Source organism: Indicator indicator, chromosome 11, assembly GCF_027791375.1.
Source record: "Indicator indicator isolate 239-I01 chromosome 11, UM_Iind_1.1, whole genome shotgun sequence".
In the NCBI taxonomy this organism is placed as follows: domain Eukaryota; kingdom Metazoa; phylum Chordata; class Aves; order Piciformes; family Indicatoridae; genus Indicator; species Indicator indicator.
In genome coordinates this window covers 25,993,470-26,018,142 of record NC_072020.1, presented here as the reverse complement: position 1 = coordinate 26,018,142, position 24,673 = coordinate 25,993,470, and the positions used below count along the sequence as shown (strand labels likewise).

At 38.6% G+C, this 24,673-nt stretch overlaps 1 protein-coding gene across 1 annotated transcript; it reads right to left on the bottom strand.

The window, feature by feature from the left end:
• Positions 1-984: 984 nt before the first annotated feature.
• KLHL7 (kelch like family member 7) lies at positions 985-24,488 on the bottom strand. The gene is made up of 11 exons (XM_054384787.1): positions 24,369-24,488; positions 21,341-21,443; positions 20,339-20,432; positions 19,085-19,209; positions 17,167-17,342; positions 13,915-14,089; positions 12,353-12,495; positions 7,003-7,243; positions 3,888-4,089; positions 3,501-3,598; positions 985-1,887 (listed from the first exon to the last, which is right to left on the bottom strand). Exons 1-11 carry the CDS (start codon positions 24,486-24,488, stop codon positions 1,604-1,606), a joined length of 1,761 nt encoding a protein of 586 aa, XP_054240762.1. The 3' UTR covers positions 985-1,603.
• Between the last annotated feature and the right edge of the window lie 185 nt (positions 24,489-24,673).

Genomic DNA, 24,673 nt, shown 5'->3' with positions numbered 1-24,673 from the left:
ACCCTGAGGGGCGGCGTAGAGCCCTGCCTCAGGGTCGCCACCTGGAAGACAGGCCATGTCCTGAGACAAGCCGCTTCTCCCAACTCCTTTCCTCCTTCGTACTTCAAACGTTTTCAGTAGTTTAAAAAGATTAACTCCATGTAAAGCACTTTTTCCCTAACTGTATTCAATTTTAAAGGAAGGTAAATTAAAAAAAAAAAAAAGCAAAGTGCCTGTACAACCTAACACGTGCACAATTCACTATTTTTTTTCAGTAGGATAGAGCAGAGGCATGTTTGTTTCATGGCTCAGAAAAAGGGAACAGAGACCTTGGAGGATTTTCAGAAAGAACAGACTACAAATCAACCCCAGCTACAGCTAGGCAAGTATCAAGTTAACTCAAAAGTCTCACAGAAATAGACCTGGAAAAAAATCAGAAAGTTTAGAAATGAAAAAACAGGATAAAGATATTGATGAATTAGCATGGGAACAGGACAACTGCACATACATAATTTGTATAATTTTCTAGAAGCTGGAAGATGTCAAGCTATCTGTCAATACTGTACATAAGCTGAAGTTCTCTGCTGGAAGGAATTTACCAGTGTGTTGGCTGAAAACAGTTACAAAACTATATGCTTATAAACCAGAGATTAATAACAATGTGCTACTTTAAAAGACATCTTATAAAGTATCTTTAATGACTGGATTCATGCCATTTTATAAACAGTCACTTTTGAGTAAATCAATACATCTGTTGTATTGACTTTGCTTTCCCATTCCCATCTTTGTTAACGATTTTGCATCCACAGTATGTACAGACTAATGCCTGGCAAGATATATTGAAAATCACTTCCAAACGTCCAGCTTGCTAAGTGTAGTGCACAATCATTGTGGACTTTCCCCACCATTCTACCTCCTCACTATAACAAAACGAGTCTGTGAAAGCTCCCCAAAATGGCACAGATGTCATTAGCCAAGGGTTTCTCTAATCTCTCTCTCTCTGGCATAACTTTAAAAATTGATATGCAGTCATGCAAGTGATGGACAAGTCACTGGAGGAGTGCAGTTATCTAGAGAATGTAAAACCTATCCCCACCCTGGGAATCTTTATTATGCTGCTGTTCTTGCTCTTTCTTGAGGAAAAATCTTCATTGCATTCTAGTAAGATTTGTACAGATAGGTATGAGAAAAACTTATGCTCATTTATCATGACCCACTGCATTTACTCACCTTTTATTAAATGAAGAATCCCTGCAACTGTGCATGGTAAAGTGTTGCCTAACCAGAAATCTTATCTTCATCAAATGCTTTGAGTTCTTTTAAATAACTGAACTGGGTCTCATTTTGGACAAGGCCACACAGAGAATCCTTTTAAAGGAAGATGCCATATGAACTCAGCTACGCAAGTAGATTCTCAAAACACATTCCCATCTCTTAAAACAGACAAGAAAATGGGCATGACAAAAATCGATGTTATGATATGCTGTATATACACAACTTGAAAGACTGCATCTCAGTTTCTGTTAACTCGACTTAACAAGATTCATTAAAACAAGGAAGCAAAAAACCAATGGCCATCTTTCCCCAAGTCCTTGAAGAATGTTTCAGCATCTCCTACATGTCTTCAGGTCTCTAAAGTTTCTTCATTTGCCCCACAAGTGTCCACAACACAAATTAAACAACTTGTCACTGGGAAAGCACGGACTTTGGAGTTGGCTATCCACTTGTCTGTCTCAGTATTGTATTCAAGAATGTGCCCTAATCGACCAACACCCTGAAAGCCAGCCAGGACATAGACTACAGATCCCACAGCAGCACACTTCACGGTTACACCTTTCCATGGCATTGGAGACACCATCTTCCATTCATTCATCTTGATATCATAATATTCTACATTATCAAGGCCACCTACAAAGCAATGAGATAGATAACTGCTTATTACATTATACATCATGGACTGAACTAGAATATACAAACAATTAATTAAACTTAGTCTTCATTTTCAAGGTTTAGATTAAAACAAATACTGGAATTAAAAAAAGAAAATCTGAAGTACCATGTGAAAAGAAAAGTCCCAGGTTTCTAAATAATTTATTTATGAATACCAAAAGACCAAATGTGAGACGTGTTGTAACAAATTTCACATTATACACCTTCTAGATATGTTAGCATGTTACTTCACCAACAGAAGAACTAACAGTGTTGAATTTCTCACCCATTTGGGGCTACTGACAAACTCAAGAATCCACCTGAAACTTCCCTATAATGAAGGCATTTTATTCTAGAGGGTCACCAGTACCTTAGCCTAAATTGGTTATTTCCTGATAAAGAATTTCTCTCCAGTACAATATTAATATCATTGAAGTATGAAAGTTTAAGACCCTTTGAAAAGGGTCAAGGGAATCAAAAGTTAGAGAATAGTAAATTGTGACTAATATTTGCTTAATTAGAACACAGGATAGTAATTGCAGTATCTACAGTCTGTTATCTGTTTAACAGTTTTAAGAAGAGTCACAGAATTTTCACTTACTAGATCTGAGAGAGTGACAAACCTTTATTTAATGTTAAGAGGTATGAATGTTTTACCACAGACGTAACTCTGCCTCATTATATTAACCATGAATCAGACAGGTTGCAGAATATGAACAGCAAAACAGTAACTTAGAAGCGGGTACTGCTGAAGCAATAAAAGTGAATATGCTAAGAGTTGGAAAAATGACTATGAGCAATTGATGAAGTGTTTCCACACAGACACACACAAAAAACCCCAGCTTCTACTGATATTTTTGCAATCAATTATGCTGGCATAGTTTCAGTAGCTAATTAAAATACAAGCTATATCCTAAAACAGCATTAATTGGAAGTAAAATATTCCAATTGCCATAAATAGTGATCAACACACTTCATAGCTGAAAGTTTTCCATTTTGAAAAGCACTTCAGAAACTCTGTGTAATTAAATTATCCTTGGAAATACTCTATTACTATTCTACTTTTCAGGATAAGAAGATGGGCAGGTCATAAATTACCTGCCCAGGACAGCAAGTCATATTTTAAAACTAAAGCTGTCAAAAGTTCTCACTTTTTCACCACTTCAAAATAGTTGACTAGCTTTAAATCTTTAGAGTGAAGTTCCCAAAATAGTGCCTACACCTTTACCTGTGTCTCAAAAGAAGACTAACATTTCTCAAAATACAACATGGAAAAAAAAGCTTTTAAAAAAAGTACAAAATTATCTTTTTGCAGATGACTGGCTTAGCCACATTAACTGTTGCAGAACTGGGCTATAGCATGGATGCATACCTGAATTTGCCAGTACTGTCATTAGGAAAAAAGTTTGAAAAGTAAAATACAGTGAAGTACAGAGGTGAAAAAATGCAACAATGACGCAACAACAGGACATGTTTTATGCTACTGCTCAGTTTTTCAGCTGAGCAGAGTAGGAAGAATTCATTGTGAAGAAAGAAAAAGGCCTCCATACAGCCTTCTGTGACCACCTAGAGAATGAATAGAATTAACGTACCTGAGCCATTTTGTCCACCCACAGCAAATATTTTGTCTTTTACAAACACCAGCCCATGATTCTTCCTGGCTTCAATCATTGGACACAGTTCAGTCCACCTGGGGAAAAAAGAAAACCAAACTAGGAAAACTCCCTATTCCTAGCAAATAAGTACAAAATATACAAATAAATGTAAACAGAACCTAGGATTAGGAAAATGAAAGAAGAAAGCTGCTTGAGAAAAAAACGCTTTCAAGTGTAACTACAAATAACTGATTTATTATTGCTTAGCTCAGGAAAATTCCTTACCACATACAGTTCTTCCTATTCCTCTATACTTCAGTTATTTACAGAGTGAGAAAAGCAAGAAAAGTGACCAAAAATAATCAAAATTGCTACAATACTTACGTTTCAGTGGCTGGATTATAAACTTCACAGGAATTTAGGACTCTTCCAGAAACATTGTTTCCCAAGCTTCCTCCACATACATAAATGAGACCATTTGCCTCTACCATTCCATGGCTGCATCGCTGAGTCAGCATGCTGGGCTTCGTGTGCCAGCTTTCTGTTCGTGTGTCATAGCACTCAAATAAATACAGTGCAGAATTTCCTTAAAAAAATAGAAACCCACCAAAGTGGCATTAATTTTTATGGTTGTCTTTCGAGAGAGGTGTCTAACAGTAATTAACAAATTGATGCTTTATTTGTTAGTTGAAAAAGGGAAACCTGCTTTCCCACCTCCAAAAGCAGAACTAAACAGTTTGAAATTTTGGGCTGTTCACAAAGTACATACTTGTAATTCTTGACTCTTTTGTTCCAAAATATGCAACTAAGTTTAAAAAACGGCTACTTGCATTTAAAAACAAAAATTGAGGATTTGGGAAGAGAAACTTGGTGCGGGATAAACACTGAACAGAGATGTATATAACTAACTGGTCACACCTTCTGCTACTCCCACTTCTTGGAAATAGATTGAAATTTCAGATGCACAGATGAACTCAGCTTTATAAACTTCACAGGAGTCTTTTCTCCAAGCAATGGGACTTGCCGAATTCCCAGCACGTATGTTGCCTTTGGAATTTGATAGCTTATGTCATGACATACTCCTGAATTATTAGCAACCACAAGACAGCTGTCCCTCATCATTTTACCTTCTTCTTGGGGACTGGCAGAAACTTGTTTTCTGGAAAGTGCAAGGTCTGTGTACTCCTCCCTCATGGGCCAATAAAACTATTACTAAAATCAAAAGCAATTTTCCTAATGAAGATAGATAGGATCTTAAAGACTTGTGCTCAGGTAACTAGCCAAGCCCTATCCAAAGCAGAGAAGGCCAAATACAACTTCCCTGCCACCGCCCCCCCTGCCTCCCTCCCCCCCAGAAAAAAACCCCACAAACAGGATTCTTCTCCCCCTTGTTTCAATATAGTCACCTATAATGGGTAAAGGTGTTTTCCTGTGCTCCCCTTCCCTTGACTTCCTATTTAAAAAAAAATTAAGTGCTGTAGCAGCACTCACTACCAGCTGGGGACTCAAACCCTTAAGAGTGCTATACTTCCACACCCAAAATACAGGAGCAGACTTTATAGAAGTGTGCGTGTTTATTCCCACTATGTAATTCTTGATAGTATGAAGACCAGCATAGAACAGGACAATTTCTTCCTTAATATAAATACACATCATATTGATTTGAAGTTACAGACATTCTCATGAGAAATACTGCAGAATTATCTTTAAATGTCCTTTTATTTAAAAACAAGAAAAAAACCCCAAAAAACCTAAAAGCTTCCATTTCCAGTATGCTGTCAAAATAATATTAAATATTGTGTAAGAATTTAGTATGCTCAGCTTCCAAACTCTCTAGCTGTTGCAGCAAACAAGCATTTTCCCAATCAAATCAAAAAAGGGAAAGAAATCCTGTTTTCTGTAATGGACTGGCACAATAATATGTCCTTCAAACTCTTCAGTTGGTTCAAAAAACATGTAATTTTTAGATTTCTCTGCAGCTAAAGTCACTGTAGCATTTTGTCCCATTAATGGTTTCCCATAACTGCTGGTTCCAAATTAGAAAATACTAGACATAGGTTAGACAGACTTTTCCAAACAAGCAATGTACACTGGATTCCAAGCAAAATAAACTTTGTTATTAATTTTTAGCCTTAACTATTCCATCATGAATGATATTTATGGAAAGCAAAGTGAAACTGTGGAGTGATGGAAAGGTAGATTTAAAGGGAAATACCTGTATTAAAATTCCCACTCCTTGTAGTAAGTAATTACAATGTATTAGAGAAACTACACGGAGTTACTATCATACATCCTTATTAACTGACATGTGGGAAACTAGGAAGATTGACGCTCCAGGCTTCCCAACGCAGGCTTAAGTGAAGCCTATTTCAAGGAATGGGAAAGGTGCCATTTCACACGGCCCACACTAGGTGGCGGGGAGGAGCTGTGGAATCTATTGCTACATCAGATCTCAGCAACTTTTCTAGTCAGTCTTAACATTACCTCAATGGCACAACTTCCCATTGATTTATCAATGGGAAGCCGATTATGACCTTTTCCCCTCTGCTCACCTCCCTCGGCTGCAAGGCAGAACTCAAAAGGATCCACTAGAAAATTCTTCCATGGCTCTAATGTTTGGAATTTTTGTTTGTTTTGGGGGATTTTGTTGTTGGCCTTGATTCTTGTTTTTTTGTTTGTGTGGTTTTGCCAGAACACAGCTTTTTCTAAAGCTGTTTATTCTTACAGATAAAGCGTACCTACATGCCAAGTTTTGTTTTGCTGAATGTATCTGATAAAAAAAAAAAAATAAATCAAAATGTTGCTGTAACAGTGGCTTCAGTCACCCACCAGGCCTCTTGGGGAGAGAAAAAAAAAACAACCCCAATGGCCTTAATTTTTTACTATGTAATAACTTCTAAAGAAGGCAGCATTTCTCTTTATACTGAGGCAAAACAGAATAAACTAACAAAAGAAAACTTGTCATTTGACAGGAAAATGGGACAAATTCCTACACTGGGCCAGGTATGATTTCACCACCAAAACCAGTAGTTTCAAAAGCTTCTTTTCACTGTTTTCCTTAAAGAAGCCCTTATTAGGCCTAACATACATTGTTTACAAAGAAAGTAATTTTCAAAATGCAGCTGTTCTGGCCATAGAGTGCAGGAATTTTTAAGCCATGCTGACTTTTGTAAATTTATAGAAGCAAGCCGAGAACAAAGTGAGACTCCTAAAATATATTTGCTTGTCCCTAGTTAAGATTTGCAGTGTACTTTATGCTCTATAGTTACTGTAAATATTAATCATTTCAATCAGTGAAACCATTTTAAAAACACAACAGAAAGATTGGATTGTGGGGAGAATACTATCCTAAATATGGAAAACCAAAGTCATTAGGCTAACACAGCAACGTGCAGTTTCTTTTCAACAGTCATGCAAAACCAGAAAAATTTCCAGGTATCTTTCTTTGTGCTTTTTTTTTTTTTTTTTTGGTTTGGTTTAAAGATTTTTAGCGTCTTACCCACTTCTGAACCACCAGATGTATAAATTTTGCCCTCAGCAGCACAGGCTGCAAGGCTATCACGAGGTGTTGGAGGTCCTAGCTTGGAATACCAGCTATCCTTCACCACATTGTAGCAGTCCATTCGCTTTATAGGGAAGAGCTGGGAACCACCCAAAATATAAACTACGTTGTCCCAGAAGACACAAGCTGCATCCCTGCGCTTTTCAAAGGGACATCGGATGTCTGTCCAGCTGTAATCCTGCATTACAAAGAACAAGTAATGTCTAATAGATTATAACACTTACCTGCACAGCGAGTGTTTTCAAACAGAGCTTTTCACAGAGATTTAGATATGGTCAGTTTTAAAGCTCCTTTTCAAAACAAACATGAACACTGTTTATTGAAGAATACTCCTCAGGCGTACTCTTGAAAAATTCTCTTAAGACACAGACATAGTTAGCTGCAATGAACCATGACATTACAAATTTCTACCTCCTTATTCCCTGTGTACAGCTGCCCTGAAAAACAGATGGGCTTTTATCTCCAACAGAACTGACCTCCTGCTGCTGTCATGTCAGGAACAATGCATGTGGGTCAACACAGTAGGAGTGCATTTTCTTTTATAGGAATGGAAAAAGACATCTTACATACAGTAACAGATTATTTCTATTAAAAAAAAGTAAATACAGAATGTACCAAGCAAAGGCAATGGGAAAAGGAGTAGATAATATCCAAATTGACAAGCAACTCAGTTAAAAAGCTCTGATACATACTTTATTACCATAACAACTAGAAGCTTATTTACAGAATTTACAAAACACAAATGATCTATAGCTATCCACAGTTGATAGCATGAGAAATAGAGTAATGCTCCATCACAAATACTGGCAGTCATGTTGCCCAGAAACTGATTTTGCGTGAATTGGCAAAATCAGTAAGTATAAAATATGGGTAATAATGCTCCCCAAAGCCTTAAGAACAAATTTGGCAACTGATGGCAGACCAGAACAGCATACAGCACAAGAAACACTTCTTAAGTAATAGCATCTCACATATTCCATGAGCATAGCTTGTGTCCTGTACTGAACAGCAAAGTATGGGACCTTAACTGTTATCTGTGCCACCTCAGGATGGTCTAGCTCAACCTGCTTAATGACCTTCATTGCAATGGTTCACACAAAATGTTACATTACATTTTCTTTGCGAGGACATACTTCAAACACCTTGGTCAATGAGGAAGAACAGTGACTCCTACATGGGGGTTCAAAGAAAGAGGCAGAGCGTGTTATAGTCCAAAACATCTTACAATCTTTTCTTGTAGCATCCCCCATATCAAGAAGAGCTGGCAGGTGCATGTGGCCCTTTATGGTGAGAAACAGGTCCTGGGACATCCTAGAAAGGAAAGCCATACTACAGCATGGCAAAATAAATAGCTGCATAAATCTTAAGAAAATGTCTTAGTGCATTGTGCAAGATCAATATATTTTCTAGTTTAAATTTCTGGCACTTGTACAAAAAAAAAAAAAAAAACCAAAACCAACCCTAACTGGTTTTTTTTCCTTTACCGTTATAAGGGGCTGAGATCTGACTCACTTTTATGGGTTTGGTTTTTACCTACTATTTCATCCACACCTTTATCAAATGAAAAACCATAACCTGAGCATACTCAGCAGTATCCTTCTCTTTCAGCAGGAAGCAATTTAAGTCACTTTGTTGTAATGCTCTTCAGTGTTTATCTGCAGCACATAGAACTGATTTCAATTTATGCATTTTACACATTTAAGAAACATGCAGAAGAGATGATTTATGCTGTAGACAAGATCCACATGAACATGGACAGTGGCAAACCTCATTTCTTGGGGGGCTGAGTAGGGAAAGGAAGACCAAGATATGGCAACACTTTCCCTGCTGCTCTTTGCTTTCAACAAATTACGATGCAGGACATCAGAGGCAGAAGTTGTACCTTTGTATTCAATAGCGTTTGAAAGCTTTCCTCTTTCATGAATTTATTTAATCACTTAAAACTATATCTGAATCTCTGAGCAGCTACAAGACCCTGTGACAAGAATGGCACACGCCATTGTGTTTTCCCTTGCTTTCAGTTGATACCTCCTCTTCCAAGTTTGTCACAGAAAACAGCAGACATGTCTATTATGGACAACCTCCCCACTAATTGCTTATTGGCTACAGCACTGTGTCCTCATAAAAGATATGCTGGTTCCCTTAATCATCAAGAAACAGTCATGTCAGGCATCTGTTACCTTTTACTTGCCATTGCTGGTTTGCACTGGGGTAAAACTTCCAGTCATTTCTGGTCACTAGAGACAGCAGTTTCAAAAGAGTAAACATATTGCTGCCTCAGGATCACATAAAGTCATGTGTAATATTTTAGCAAGAACTTGTAAAACAAAAAAGTTGTTTTCCCCAAGTTGGGGAAAAAAGCTTTCAAAAGAATCATTCTGTGGAAAATTCAACAGGAAAATGCTTCCCACCACCATTAATAGGACATGTGGGATTTCTAGTAGTATTCTGAAACAAACATCTCTACTGAAAATAGTGCCAGATTGCTCCACAAGTTTTATGTCCGTCTGCATCTGTCCTGTTGCATCATTGTGCTCTCTCGATGAGGTACATGCATCAATAGAAATACCAGTTACAGGGAAAAGGCAAAAAAAAATATAGGTTTAAAGTAATACTGCTAACAGTCTCAACACAGAGTATTCAATCCATTCTTTAGAGAACTTTCTGACAACAAGAAAATGAAGATCAACATTAGAAACCAATTTTGCATGCAAAGCAACCAGTGAAAAATAAACAGTGTTTGCACTAGTTTCATAGTCTAGAATTATTGAAATTTGTATCACAACTGGGAAAGTATTTTCAATAGTAGCATAGCCTTTGTTTTGAACTGTTTGGGGTTTCTTTTTAAGCTGACAGAAGAATTTAAATTATTGAATTTAATTAAAATCAAAAGTGAAGGACTAGGTCACTATTCCATCAGTTCAACAGACAAACTCAATTTCAATTCTTTCGCAAAGTTCTAACCTTGCAGGAATAGATACATAAACTTTCTCTGCTCTTTGGCACTCCCATCATCTTTTGATGAGACCAATTAAAGTCAGTTAAGCACTGGAGCCTTACTTCTTACACTTATTTTGCATGCAGATGATGCTAATCAAGCAGGGGTTCTGATCCTTGGTTTGTTGTACTTAAAAAGCTACTGTCACAGTTAAAGATCAAACTCAGATACTCAAGCAAAACACCCAGAAAAAAGACCTTTAAATAGCTTAAAGTTGGAAATGAAGTAAGTAAAAAGCTATTTAACATACAGGACAGGCTAGCTAAGAATACCTTAGAAAGCATAAGCACTAGAAAGACATTCAAGAAAGACATGCTTGTAAGAATCAGTATTTCTAATTAGCCACTTTTTTCCTTCTACTCCTGCCCCTCCCCCCCATTAATCCACATGCAAGGCCATAAAGCTTGATCAGTCCTGCAAAACTTCTTCAATTATGCCTAGTCTATATAAAAAAAGAGAACTGTTTTACCCTATGCTTTATAGGAAGTGATATAAATACAACTTTTTGACCACAAAACAGATTACTTTCAAATATTATAGTTTAGGTCTGACTTAAGATCATTTAACTACATACATAAAATTTTCCTTTCAGTTTCCTTTACCTTTTGCTCCAACTCAGCATACACTGAGATTAATATTTTTGAAACAAGTTTTCAGAAAATACATGGTGACAAGCATGTGGGGGGGAGTATATTAGTTTCAACAGAGTAATGAATCTCCATCTTTTGAGTTCTGACCATCAGTGACATTAGGCACTTAAGGAATTTAACCTGTCAGGTTAGTACAGAGACCACAAGCACACTATGCTGTTATTACCAAAGCCAATTAAAAACTGGGACAGTAAGTCTCAAAACAAGCTTCCATCCTGCCTAAAAATCATCTTTTTTCCAACATAAGTAACTGGAGATTATAGAGAAAGAAACTTTGATCTGATTCCCCTGAGAAAGGTCAGAGCTTATTGGGTGAATTGTTAGCTTGTTAAAATGCCAAAAGCAAGTAACTGTTTGAAACTAATTAATATCCCAAACAGAGGCTTCTGAGCTCAGACCTTGGAAAGGAAGGAATTATCTGCTCTGTTCCCTTCACCTCCACATCCCCAGATGGAGTATCGCTTTCTTACTTGAGCATGTGTATGGAAGAAAAAAAAGTGGTCATTACTCAAGAATTTGGAATTCCCAATACAAATACATATGAAATGTCTCAAACTACATCAGCAAAGCTGGTAGGTTTTTATCCAGACTAGAACAGCACTCAAAGAAGGCAACTTCAATTTTATCTTACATAAGGGAATGTGAATCATGAGTTAAAAAACACATCCCAAGGGCTCTTCATTCCAAATTAGATTTGACAGGGCTCACACTGACTACAAAGTTCACACAGGTAACGCACAAAACTGCTCAAAATTAATATGCTGAGTTAGAACAACCAGAACTTCAAGAAGATATTACACATATGTCACCTCATAACCTGGAGAGCCCTGATGTTTATGTAGAAGCTTTTTTCTGCATTACTGCATGTTCCTGTCTGGTAAAACAGAGTATGGATAATCCTTTTGCATGCAGCTGATGTTTCTGTATCATCTAGTCTGCATTGCCACGCCATTCCTTAGCACCATTTTTCAGAAAATACGGAAAAAACTTCAGGCAAAGCTTGCTTGCTCTATATTGAACATCTCCGAAGTTTTTTGTTACAGAAGCTTACTCTTTTCACTTACAGAATACTTGGCTCCTAATTCTCCTCCTTAATAATACTCTTAAGAGCTAACAAAATGGTGAACCCTTGGTATTTAAAAGTGATTAGATATTTATAATAAATGCACTGAAAAGCCACTGTACACTCTAAAACTAGGTTCTACACTAGCATACAGGCCCGTGATGCAACTTGTACTAAAAAGAAACTGCTCAGAGTTATTCTCTGAACATATACATGCATGCACATGCATACAGACTTTTCATACTCCTAACCAATTACTTGGTATTTTGGTGACCTTTTATTTACTTCCAGTTGTGGGATGCATGTACCAATCACATCTCAACTCAGATGGATTTGTCAGAACTCTGTATCTAGTTGCTAATAAGCAAACATAACAATTCTATTGACAATTACAGCTAGATACACCAATTTGAACATACCTAATTACCCACACTCTTCCAACCAGATACCCAAAAGTCAAGGAACGCATCCTTCCTAATACCATTTTGTAGATCATTACATCTCAGTTGATATCAGTAAATAAAACATGTAAGATTACAAACAGTGAACCTTAATGCATTCTGAGGTAACGATTACCTTTGGGTTAAAATATCTGCAGGACTGGGGCTGTGAGCCTCCAAACAGAGCAATGCGATAATCGTGTTTTTTTCTTCTTGGCCGCGTACCTTCCACTAACTCTTCTCTGTCTTCTGGGGAAAGCAGATGGTATCGCATCCCACCTGCAACAAAGACAACAACCATTTGCAGATCCAGCATAGCTCATAAATGAAAAGGGATGCTTTAGAGGCAGGGATGAGGGGAAAGGGAAGGGGGAAACCAAGCTTCCAGATTACACCTGTACGACTTGATTTAAAAATGAGGAAAGTGCAGCAGCTCATGGGGATGGGAGCAGACATCCAGATTTACTCTATTTCAAACTACCTACTCCAAGAAAAATAGGACATGTTATGTATCAACTATAACTATATACTGTGTTATACATGTTACATACTGACTGACCTGCTCATTTATTCAAACAAGCAACTAAATTTGTTGTATTGAAACAGGCAAAAGGAAGCAAACCCAAAGAAAAGAAATGGTCAAACTGGGAGGGTAAAGAGGACAACATTCAAAGCAATTTGAATGCAATGAGAAGTCATCCACGCCTGCATCCTCACCCTCCAATTTCTGATACTCTACCTCATGGGAACCCCTCACTTTTGTTCTTAGCTTGACAATGCAAAATACTAATTATAATTGGTATAAGACTATAGGCATTGTCCTACAAAACATTCCAAAGAACGCAAAAATCATTGCGAGTCACTAAAACCAGACAAAAAACTTCAGTTCTTAAACAACTGCACCCAAAACTCCATGTCATACAAGAAGTATGACTGAAATGTTGATGGTCAGCAAATACTTACCAACATACAGGTTAATTTGAAACTTGTTCATTGAGACTGAAGGAAAATACTTGTGTACTGTTTTTTAGTTCTATGCTAAAATGAAGTCAACTAGTTAACTGTTAAGGAAAGGGGAAAAAAAAAAAAAATCTTTCCAGAATGTTTGTCAACACCTAAGCTTTTCTTTGTTAGGAGATGATGATATCTTACAAATAGAGTCTACAAGCAAAAGGAAAACTTGTCTCCCACCTGATCTGTGCTTTCAAGGAATGCACCTGTTTGCAGGCTCAATGGTCAGCATATATTAGAGAAAAAAAAAATAGTGTAACATATGCTTAACATTCTAATTTGCTTAGAAGCTAGAAAGTATTTGATTTTTTTTTTTTTAACATAAAAATATTAATTCACTTAGGAATATGAACAATATTGGATCTATTGTGCCTGTCCCAAAGGCACAATAGCACTTCCAAGTCTCCTAACAACTCAGGGACAAAATTTCCATTCCAGTACTTGTCATGGAGTTCATGTCATTTGCTACGAGAAAAGAAATTAAAGTCACACTCTGTTACATAAACTGAGTTTTATTTACATTATCGTCTGTTAATTCAATTAAATACAGCATCCTTGAGGGAACACAGTCAAATTAATGCCCAAAAATGTTGTCAGAATATTTTAAAAGAGAACAATTTTCCAAAATGTTACAGCATTTTTTTAATTAGACAGAACACAAAGGATTTTTGCTAGAGTTCAACTTACTGATCACCATTTTAAGGCATTCTGGATTATCCTGAATAAGTGGTTCAGCCTGAACTGTTTTACTCAAGAAGTTCTTTGATATAAGAGGAAATCGGACTTTAGCAAGAATATCGACCATGTATGGCTGGCGATTTGGCTCATCGTACTTCAGCCATCTGACTGCTGCATCATAAACCTAAAACAAGAGAAGGAAAGAAAAGAGTAAGGGACATCACCACATAGTAAGACAAATAACTAAACCTTAATGCTCCAAATTGATTCTTCTGCCTGTTCAATGTTAATTTATACGAACATTTTACTATGTGGGGTCCATCACCATCTTCCAAAAAAAAAAAAACAAAACCCAAAAAACCCACGAACCAAGCCCCCCAAAAGGCAATGAGCAAACGTGAAGCAAAACAAACGCACAAACACAGAATAAAATCCATCTAAAAGTGTGTTTTTAAAAGAAAAAAAACCCAAACACCACACCCAAAAATAAAAAAAAACCAACCAAACCCAACATTACTTCTGCTGTTTAACCTTTTTTCTCCTCCAAATGGGAAGCATAAATCTGCAATTTATATTTATTGGTTTTACTACAGTGGGTAACTCCTGTACCAGGTCAAGTTTAATATGCTTTGAGTTCTGTGCCATAACACAGATAATACTACACCAAAAATATTGAAATAGCATCTACTTGATGTAGTCCCCTCAGCTGATAAACTGCTTCTGTTACCAAATCAGTGTTGTGGATCCAAATGTATTGCTACTATTGTGTCTTGGAGGATCATTTATATTAAAGTTTAACTGCAGACTACTATACATTTACCATTCAGAGAACATCCTGTCTCCTTTAAAGGAAAAGGTGACAGGCAGGACAGAACAGGGAAGGTAACCAAGAAATCTGCTTTATTTATGATTGTTCTCTGGGTGAGGAAAGAATGAAACAAAAATCCAATGCTACCTATATACTAAGATACCTCCATGCTGCTCTCAGACATAACAAGGTTATGTACTGTGCTGCCTCTTCAGTCAACACTAATATCATTACAAGCGATAGCACCCTCAATACACACTCCTGTAGCTGAAACTGATCACAATGATCAGTGATGAGTGCTCAAGATGTAATGTGGAAAGACATTTAATGGCAGATTTAGTGTCATCTGAAGACTGCTAAACCATCTCAGCTATAATCCTGGAAAATGACCAGGGAGCAAGGGAGAGCAAAGAAATGAAGAAAATATTTAAAACTCAGATTCATCAGCTAAAAAATTTCAACAGAATGACTAAGGAACACTATCTCTTCATCAACAGAAACATTACTTGCATTAAGGAAAAAAGGTACAGCTATTAAAGCTACCTTCCTTTTCTTTTTTTTTTTCCTAAATGTAAATATACTTTAGACCATCACAAAATTTAGAATATGCCAGCTGTAGCAGTACTCCTGAGAAGTAAGATTCCCATGGGAAAATAACCAAAGATTGGTGAGGAGGATTGTAAACATGCTTAAGTGACTTGCAGCTGGGCTGTGGAAAAACATATCATACCAATTGTTGTTTAGTTTTGTGTACTTGACAAGAACAACATCTATTCTTAGATAACACAGACCTCTGATAGACTCAGGGACACCTTATCAAACATGCTTGAGATTCCTGCCATGCTGTGGGAAAGATCAAAACACAGTTAAACTTAGCATGCAAAAATCCCTGACACAGGTGAAAGCACACGCTCCAAAGCTTTTTCACTGTAGCAATGACAGAGTTCCACAGTGTCTGTGTTCCATCTTTTGTGCCTCTGCCAAGTGCTGTCTGAGATCCCCCAGTTCATGACTTAACAAGAATAAATTCACCCTTTTCATTTCATCTGTGGTTTTCTGGTTGTTCCTGTCTCCTGCCTCAGTAAGCCCACATACCATTGGCAAAATTCTAGTGTCTCATGCTTCATACTGCCACTTCCCTAAAGGAATTTTAATAATGCCATGCTGTCTACACAAAATTTCTATCACTGCTGCCAAGTTAAAGCATGCCATCCTACCTTACCAACAGAACTGAAACTAAATTCCAAAGTGTCATTTCAGCAGCAAGCTAAACAATACTTCCACCTTTGAGAACGTTACATTGTAACCTGAACTTTTTCCACTATGTGGCAAGAATGTTGAACTGTGACATGACTCATGTTTATACTTGTAACTACCCAACTATCATAGTCAATCACCTGATATTACCCCTCATTCTTAGTAACTCTTATTTTCATTGAAGTTTGTTACTGCAACAGATATATGAAGAAAAAAAACTGTAATTCTGTAAAAGCTGAACTTCAGTCAGGAAAATATCTACTTCCAAGTGGATACACTCACCATCTTGGCTCTGAGACCCCTTTTGTAATTCAAAGGCAGGAGTCAAGATGACAAACTCAAATTACCTAGTTCAAGCACCAGAACAGCATAGTTAAGAAGGTGAGATTTCAGTTTTCAACAGACTTGACTAAGAAGCTACAAGTGGTACTCAGCAGCTACAGCCACCTTGCAATAGCCTTTAGGCTGTAGTGCTGACACCTCTGCTCTATTTTCCAGCAGTATGGAGAACAAGCTGGAGAGCAACCATTCAGGGCAGTTCTATAAGCTGAATCAGGCCTTACAAATGGGACAGCTGTGAATGTAATTTCTATCACAGCCTAAAACTTTCAACTGAGTGAAACTCCAGCTCCTTTCAACCACCTAGACTGTGTCCATTCTCCAAAATAAGGACCTTCCACCAATCCATCACTGTCAATGCATCTAGCTTGCAGTGTTTTGTTGATCTGGCTTCCAAATCCCTCAGTAACCCAAGACTAAATTGTGTTTATGTGTATTTCCATGCGAACCAACTACTGTCTGAAACAGGTTGAAACCACACTCACGTAAAGACCTAACAGCTATTGAGGAGCAGTTTGCTTACCACTCTGAAGTAGTTAACTTTCACTGACAGCACATGACCCCAGTCTAGCAGCAACCACTTCATTCAGCTCACATACTACGGAATCAGCAGCCCTATAGCTATGTAAAGGGAACTGGTTTGCTTAGTCCCTTTATGTCTTCTTATTTTGCTGAAACAACACATAACCATACTTCACATTCATTAGTACTGAGTTTTAACCAAGCTAGGATGCACAGTTTACAATTTGGCAAGCACTACATGCATCACACTGTAGGAACATCAGCAGTCATCAGTCCTCGAATGAAAAAAACCAGCAGTGAAGTTCAGTGCTCTAGATAGGAAACAGGGATCTCACCTGGTCCTCTGCCCTCACTGTCAGCGTATCTTGGTTCAAGAGATGAGTCACACGTTTAACATCAAGCTGAAGAAACTCATCTGTCTTGTAAACTTCAGTGAAATGCTGATGGATAAAGTCATCTGCAGTGGCTTTCAGCTCTGGACAGTCTAGGCATTCTGCTAACACACTTATACCTATAAAACAAATTTTTAAAACCCCTTCTAAACTTGAACTGCGATTACATTTAATATATTAAAATAGAATGAAATTGCTGTAATTTCACTGATACTTGCAATCCCATCTTAGTATTGATTACCATGCTTTCTTTTCTCCCCATTAAAACACGTGCTGTCATAATTCAACTGCAACTCAAGACAAATTAAGAACAAGCTGATGATCCCTATGCCTAGTGAACTGGAGAGTCAGACCTGCAGCACTTGCTGTATTAAGTATCTCTGCAGCAGTATTTCCTCACTGTTTCCTTCCCCGTTATGAAGAAGATAACATTACCTTAAAGGTTTGAGCCATATCACAATAACAAAGTCTAACCAGAACAGCTTGGGAAACTGTATCCAATTTTACGACCTCCCCTGACCTGCTCATGCCCAATTTCCTTCAAGAGCCACAGTGAACTGAGACTTCTCTACACATGTAGCAGGGTCAGCTTCAGACTAACACGCAAAAAAAAAGTTGATGCTTTTGCATGGCCAGAAGGTTAGCATAAGGGTATAAAAACCAACTGCTACTGAGAAACACCATTTTCAACCTTCCCATTAGAAGCCAGGTACACACTGAACTTTCCAACAGCAGCTTTTGCTCATCACACTACAGTCTTCCTCCTTTTACAGGAGAGATGGCAAATGGGGTAGAAGCCACTTACCAAACTACAGGCTGCAACTAGCCTGAGCTGCTCCAAGTATTAAAATGTATACTAGAAAGATAAAATCCAGATATATAACCTATGACAATTTCAAGAGATTCTAAATAAGCCACAGTTTCTTTCAAATACACTTTTAAAACAAACAAAATCCTAGAAACTGTGGACTTGCCCATGAGTCTGCACAGAACACATTTCACCTCGTAAACAACGCTTTGAAAAAATGTTTTAATCTTTATCTCCCTTTTTTCTATAAAGTGGCAGTAAAGTATGCAGGTGTTAAAGACCACAATGAATTTTCTAGTTAACAAAAAACAGAGAGGAGGAAATAGGCCCCAAAGCAAGCTGCAAGTGCTGTTTTCCTTAGAAGGTAATGTCTGTCTTGCAGCAGTTGTTTCAGCCACAGCTGTACTGCAGCGAAGTGTCAGCTGAATCTTTGTAATTCAGATACTCCACAAACATTTCTACTGATAATATAAACATCTAACATTACTAGAACTACATGGCAAGTGTCAGTGAGAAACCCTATGAACAAATTTACCTTTTATCTCTGATTAAATAAAGTAGACCAAATGTTAAGCATTAAGTAGCATTTGGTTCTATTTGTTTATTTTTTCTCTAACAGCGTTTACATTCGCACTACAGAAGACATTTAATATTTCAACCAAAATGAAGAGCAACTAAAATCAAAAGTAACCTAAACTTATCTTGTTCATTCTTTTAGAAGATACACTAGTTTTGTAGAAATTGCAACTCTGTCAAATTCTGTCTCCAAGTATAGCAACAACAGGAAGCTCCACCTTTCTAAGCAGCTGAGGTTTTCCAAACAAGAAGCTCCAGGGTGCTGTTAAACTGGGATGAGACCTAACATAATCAGTATGTGCAAGACAACTGCTAGACATTTTGTTTATGGCAAAGGACAACAGTTCAGATTCAGAGCAAAATTATTTTCACATGACTGGATTTATGTAAGTATTACTGTCTTTTAGACAATAGTTGTTTTTCAGGAACAGCAAAGTTAAAAACTAAACAGTAAATTTAAGTCTGCATTTTTCTTACCAAGACAATTGGAAGCATCAACTTGCTCTTTTAAAAAGTCCACACACATCTTTTTCACGGGTTCAATCTGATATTGGTTTGCTGCATCCAGTAAAGACTGGACATTATTGCTGTTAACTGAGATTCTGCAAAACAGAAGGTATAAGATTAACATCATGAAAATTACACACTTTGTTTAGTAAAAAAGGCAACTTACACCAATTCGCACAGATCACTAAATTGTTTTCCTGATATTTACCACACAGTCTGAAGACAAACTCCCTTCACCTTTTTTCCAAATTGCTTTCACTTGCTCTGCTTCACTGAGGAAGGGCAAAGAAACCTGAGTTCTGAAGAACAAGCCTTCAATGCAGGCTCTCTGCTGTGGCTTTGCTTTGTGTGATTAGCCACTTTCACAAAACAGAAAATGAACAGAACCTTCTTCTTGGCACTCTCCTACACCCAAACAGGCATCAGCAAAATCAGTCTAAATGCAAGTCAAGACTGCTCTGGCTGAATAGTTCAGAGCGCACAAGCAGAACCATCAGCCTGGCAATGCTTCAAGAGAAGGTACAGGGCCCACAGACAAAGGCACAGGCAGCAGGGGAGGCAAATATATGGCTGGAGTGCTGGCACTAATTCTCTCACCACTGATGGATTATACAAGAAGATTTCTCTCAAAGAAAGGAGAAAGCCTTCCTAAAGAGAGTTAATCCCATTAATACAAAGATAAAAGCCCTGCCATCTGTCCTGAGAGCTGATTAAGAAGTACTGTTTACAATCCTAGTCATCTGCATAAGCCCTGATTGGGGAAAAAAGAAAAACAGCAACACGCACGAACAACCCAAGATAGGAGGAAGTGCTGTTCACACAACAGTTATACACACTGCTTTTCCTGAGATGAAAGTATAACTCCTGGAAATGGTTCTGAGTGATAGCTACCACAGCCATAAAGATAAACCCTGCTGATGCCAACAAGGGTCTGAATTTCAGAAAAACAGGAAGCATCATTTGCTTCCAGCACTGCAGCCAAAAGCTTGCAGTGCTTTGAATTGCTTTCTGGAGACAACTATGGTTCTCTTTAGTCTGTTGGGCTTCCTAATGATTAAAAGGAAAAGGGAAGAAGGATGGAAGGTCTAGTCACATCAGGCTTTAAAAACAGTAAGAAACTGTAGTGGTAACAAAACTGGTGAATCATAAAAGCACTCTTTTAAGATTTTATCATTTACAACGGCAGGCCCCCAGCAAAAGCATCAGTTTTAATAACAAAACTACCTTGCAGTATAAGCAAATTCCACAAGCTGTTCAATAATGTCAGGTTCTGCATCTTTTAGCTCCACTTCAAAGGATTTTGATTCAAGCATATTTGCTGCAAATAGATTAAAATATAAACTATATCAATGAGCCATTCTACAGTACGTTTTGCAAACAGTAGCAATTAAACTGATTATACAAAGCGATTATATACAGTTGATGCTGTTTTCCCAGGATGACTAACACAGGTCAGGCAAGAAAGGAGGCAGTGGGACAAACAAGATAATTGGTGTGTGTGCATGCTTGTAGTATGTAAATTATGATGAACTGCATTAAACAAAAAAGGTCATAAACGATGTTAGGTGCAGTGCAGACTGCCACATGAACACTACCAGAAGCAGAATGCAAAGGCTGCACTGTCAAAAGCCATTTACACATTCAAGCTGATAACAACAGAGACAGCTCTGAGCTCCCCATATCCAGACACAGCACTAAGTTTGCCCACAGACAGTTACAAGCTGACCACTGGAAGGCATGGTTATTTTACTTCTACTCAACTTTAATGTGTATGTTATAGCACAGTAATTTTACACTTCACGGTAAGGCATGTAAAAGTCAGACAAATAATACATAACTGAATTTGTAATGATAGTTTAAATGCAAAAATATTTATACTTGTGAAAGCCCATTTCATACATGGAAGTGTCTAATGATGGGAAACAATGGGGCAGACATTCTGTCATGAGATTCAAAACTCCCAATTTTCAGAGAGGTCAACATACAGTGTATGTGCCCCAATTAATAAGCCAGATACATTTAAAGTAACACTCAATCAAATTAGTTAAAATGAAAATGAGGGCAAGGGTGAACAGATGAATGGAAGAAGGACAAAAATGAAGAAAACCTTCACTTACACTTGTCCCTGAAATTAACAATTTTCATAAAATAAACAGCTCATGGACCACAAATCAAACAGGATATCATCATGAAAGCTTATAATCAATCAATTTTGAAAGGACTTACTAGTAAACATCAAGTTAAAAAAATGACTGGCTGAAGCAAGTACAACACGGTGAGCTGGGATCTTTCTGTCTTGAACCGTAAGAATGACATCACATAGAGTTTTCTAAATCAGAGGGAAAAAACAACACAAAATTGAAAGAATAGAAATTTCAAAAATCTTTCAACAATATTTCTTTAAAAACAATTAATGGAAATTAATTGCTTGTCTTAATCCACATGACTAAAGAGAATTACATAATAAAAAGGTTTTGTGAAAATCAAAAGTTAAGTTCATTAACCTAAACAACTAGCAAAATTCAGTTTACTGATGAATTTGGTCATGACTAACAGGAGCTTTGATTAAAGTTTTTCCTATGGCATCTACATCAGCCTCCAATAACAGGCTCTGCAGCACCTAGCAGAGTTTGCATTCATATTACACTCTTTTCATCCATCAGTGCTGTCTTCTTCACTCAGGTGCTGATTCAAAAAAAAAAACACCTCACAGAAACCTCTTATCTGAAGACTGCCATCATATTGCTCAACTGGAGTGAAAGTGATAAACAAGTTCAAAGCATTTAATGAAATATTTTAAAGAAAATGTATCCCAAAATACTACTTCTATGGCAGGGTCTGACTGGTCATACCTGATGAGCAACCAACTTCCAGACTGAAAAAAAAAAAAAAATTGACCTCAGATATTCCAGGCCTCTCTGCGTGCTAGAAGAAGCATCTGTCAACCAAAACAGACCATCATTCTCATTTCTTTCTCTGGGTATGACTTTTCTATTTCAACTAATGCTCTTCTGAAGACTTACGAACATCTTTCCAAAAGCACCCATGGGTGTCCCTGAGTCACCTCAATGAAACAACAGATGACTGGTGTTACACCAACCAAAGGACACACCCAAGCATGAGCTTGCATTGGGGTGCTTCATCTTCCAAATAACAGGTTCAGCAACACCTTGCAACTCTGTCCCTTGAGCTTCTGCCTCAATTTCTTCACTTTTGGCTGACCTACACTCAGCAACAAAGAATTTGTGTACATGCTGTCTGAGATCCCTGTAAAAAAGACATGGGCCATCTCACACTGGAGATGAGCAAGAAGTCCTCCATGCACTAAAGATATTTGCCTCCAACATCTTACCAGTATTCAGTGCAGGTATGTCCATAGCTGACTCTAAAGTCCCACCCTCACAGAGGCTGCCTCTAGATCCCACCTCACACAAAAAGCAGCCTGTCCAAAATTAGCTGTACTTTCTAATCAGCCCATTTTCCTAAAGCACTAAACTAATCCATTTAAATAGCTAGTGCTCCACATACATGATGCTATTTTCACCACAGAAAATTTTGAATTTATACCATGTTTAGGTTTTATAACCACAGCATAGTTTCCAACTTATCAAAATACAAGAACAAGCTGCCTATAAATCCTCTTAAACATCAGCACAACTCATTAGCTGAACTAGTTTTGAACTCAGCTACACCTTGTAATGTTTACAGAAACAAAGCCTACATCAAAAAAAAAAAAAATAGATAATAGACTTTAAGCCTCAACTCCTCCATTTGAAGTCTTAGAAACCAATTTGGTTTCTCATACATAGGAGTTTAGTTGCACAAAATGGTTTCTGCAGACAAGACTATTGTGTATCAGTGAGAGAATACCGGGGTGAAGGGCTGGTGAAAAGCAGAATTAGCAGTGATATCACTTGCTAGAACAGGACCCAAATTGCTAATGAACACAGCACTAACTGGAAGACAAGCAGCTAAGCCTAGGAGTTACAACACACAACAGTACCAAAGTCCCCAACTGTTCTTGAACAGCAGATTTCACAGTCAGCTTTAATTCTGGCACCACACCACTGCTTTTAAATGAAGATGTGTACCACAATCAACCCAGCTTCTCCTTTGAGGGTGGGGAGGTTAGAGTAGATGATCTCCGAGGTCCCTTCCAACCTATGCCATTCTATGATATGCGAGAAGCTACACCAACCATCCTTAAGCTTTTGTATTAGAAGTCTCAGATTTTTAAGAGGAAAAAAAATAAAATTAGCATTTATTTCAGTTTGGACAGCTCAACTGAAATCCACTCATATAGTTATCATTTTGGTTTTAACTCTTGTTCTGTTGGTACCTTTAATAAACATTAGGCCATTGATCTAGGCATCTGATTTACCAAAAAGGTAAGAATTTGCAAAGAGGAGGAGGGCATTAATCCCCTACACTGCCACTGGCTTCTCAGTGAGATGGCCAGATGTATTTGGTATGATATGTATGAAGAAATGATACCTGTGAAATTGAACATGGTTCTAAGTTGCCCCTCTCCTCCCACTGCAGCTTCACTACACTGATACCATTCCTGGGGAGTACACAGTCAATTTGTTCAGATTTCTTGGGTAAAATCACCACCTTTATGCTCCCTTCAGGTTTCTGTTTGAAAAGGGATACGCGACTACTCTCCCTGGAGAATCTCAGCCATCGATCGCTGCTTAACTTCAGCCCTAACACAAGCAATATGTTCCTTGATAAGGAAGCAGATTCACCATGTCTTCTGCCCTCACCACCACCGAGATGCCGCTGCTGTACAACGCGAACTTGTTACACTTGTCTCGGCGTACGGCAGCGTCTCGGCGTACGGCAGCATTTCGCGTTACCGTTCACGGCGGCCCAAGCCTCGCAGAAGGGCTCAGGCCTATCCCCCTGCCCCGGCGGTGCCGTGCTCCCAGGCGCGGTAGCTGGGGTTATTTTACTGCGGTCACACGCAGACAACGGAAAAGCCGAGCAAACGTTCCCGTGATACACGACCTTTGGCTACAGAGCAGCACTGACTCCACCGGTACCGGCTAGCATCCCCGGCGGGGCTCGGGAGTTAACACTGGACAGCGCGCTTCGGCTTGGCTCTGCAGGAGCCCGAGCGTGTTACAGGGCGGCGGAGCCGGGTAACATACAGCCACACCATGAGTCGCCGCCGTTAAGTATCGGGCCCCGCCGCGGCCCGCCACGGAGCCGGCGGACAGCCCCAGGCGCCAGCGGGCCACCGCCGCCGTACCTGCTTGCGCATGGTGTTCATCACACCCATAAAGCTCGCCAGCAGCTTCGCTTCCTCGCGGGCCGCGAGCTTCTTCTCCGTCTTCTTCTTGCTGCTCTTCTCCGACCCAGAGGCGGCCATGCTCCTGCACCCTCACTGCTGCGGACACCGGCGGCCCGCCACCCTCGCCGGAAAACATGCGCTGCCGGGCAGCGAGCACCGATCCCCGACGCTCAGCACCGGGGTCCACGAAGAAAAGGAGCACACCACACCCGCCAGGTCCGGCCCAACAATCGCCGCGGCGCAAAGGCGTCGGGCGGGGGTGG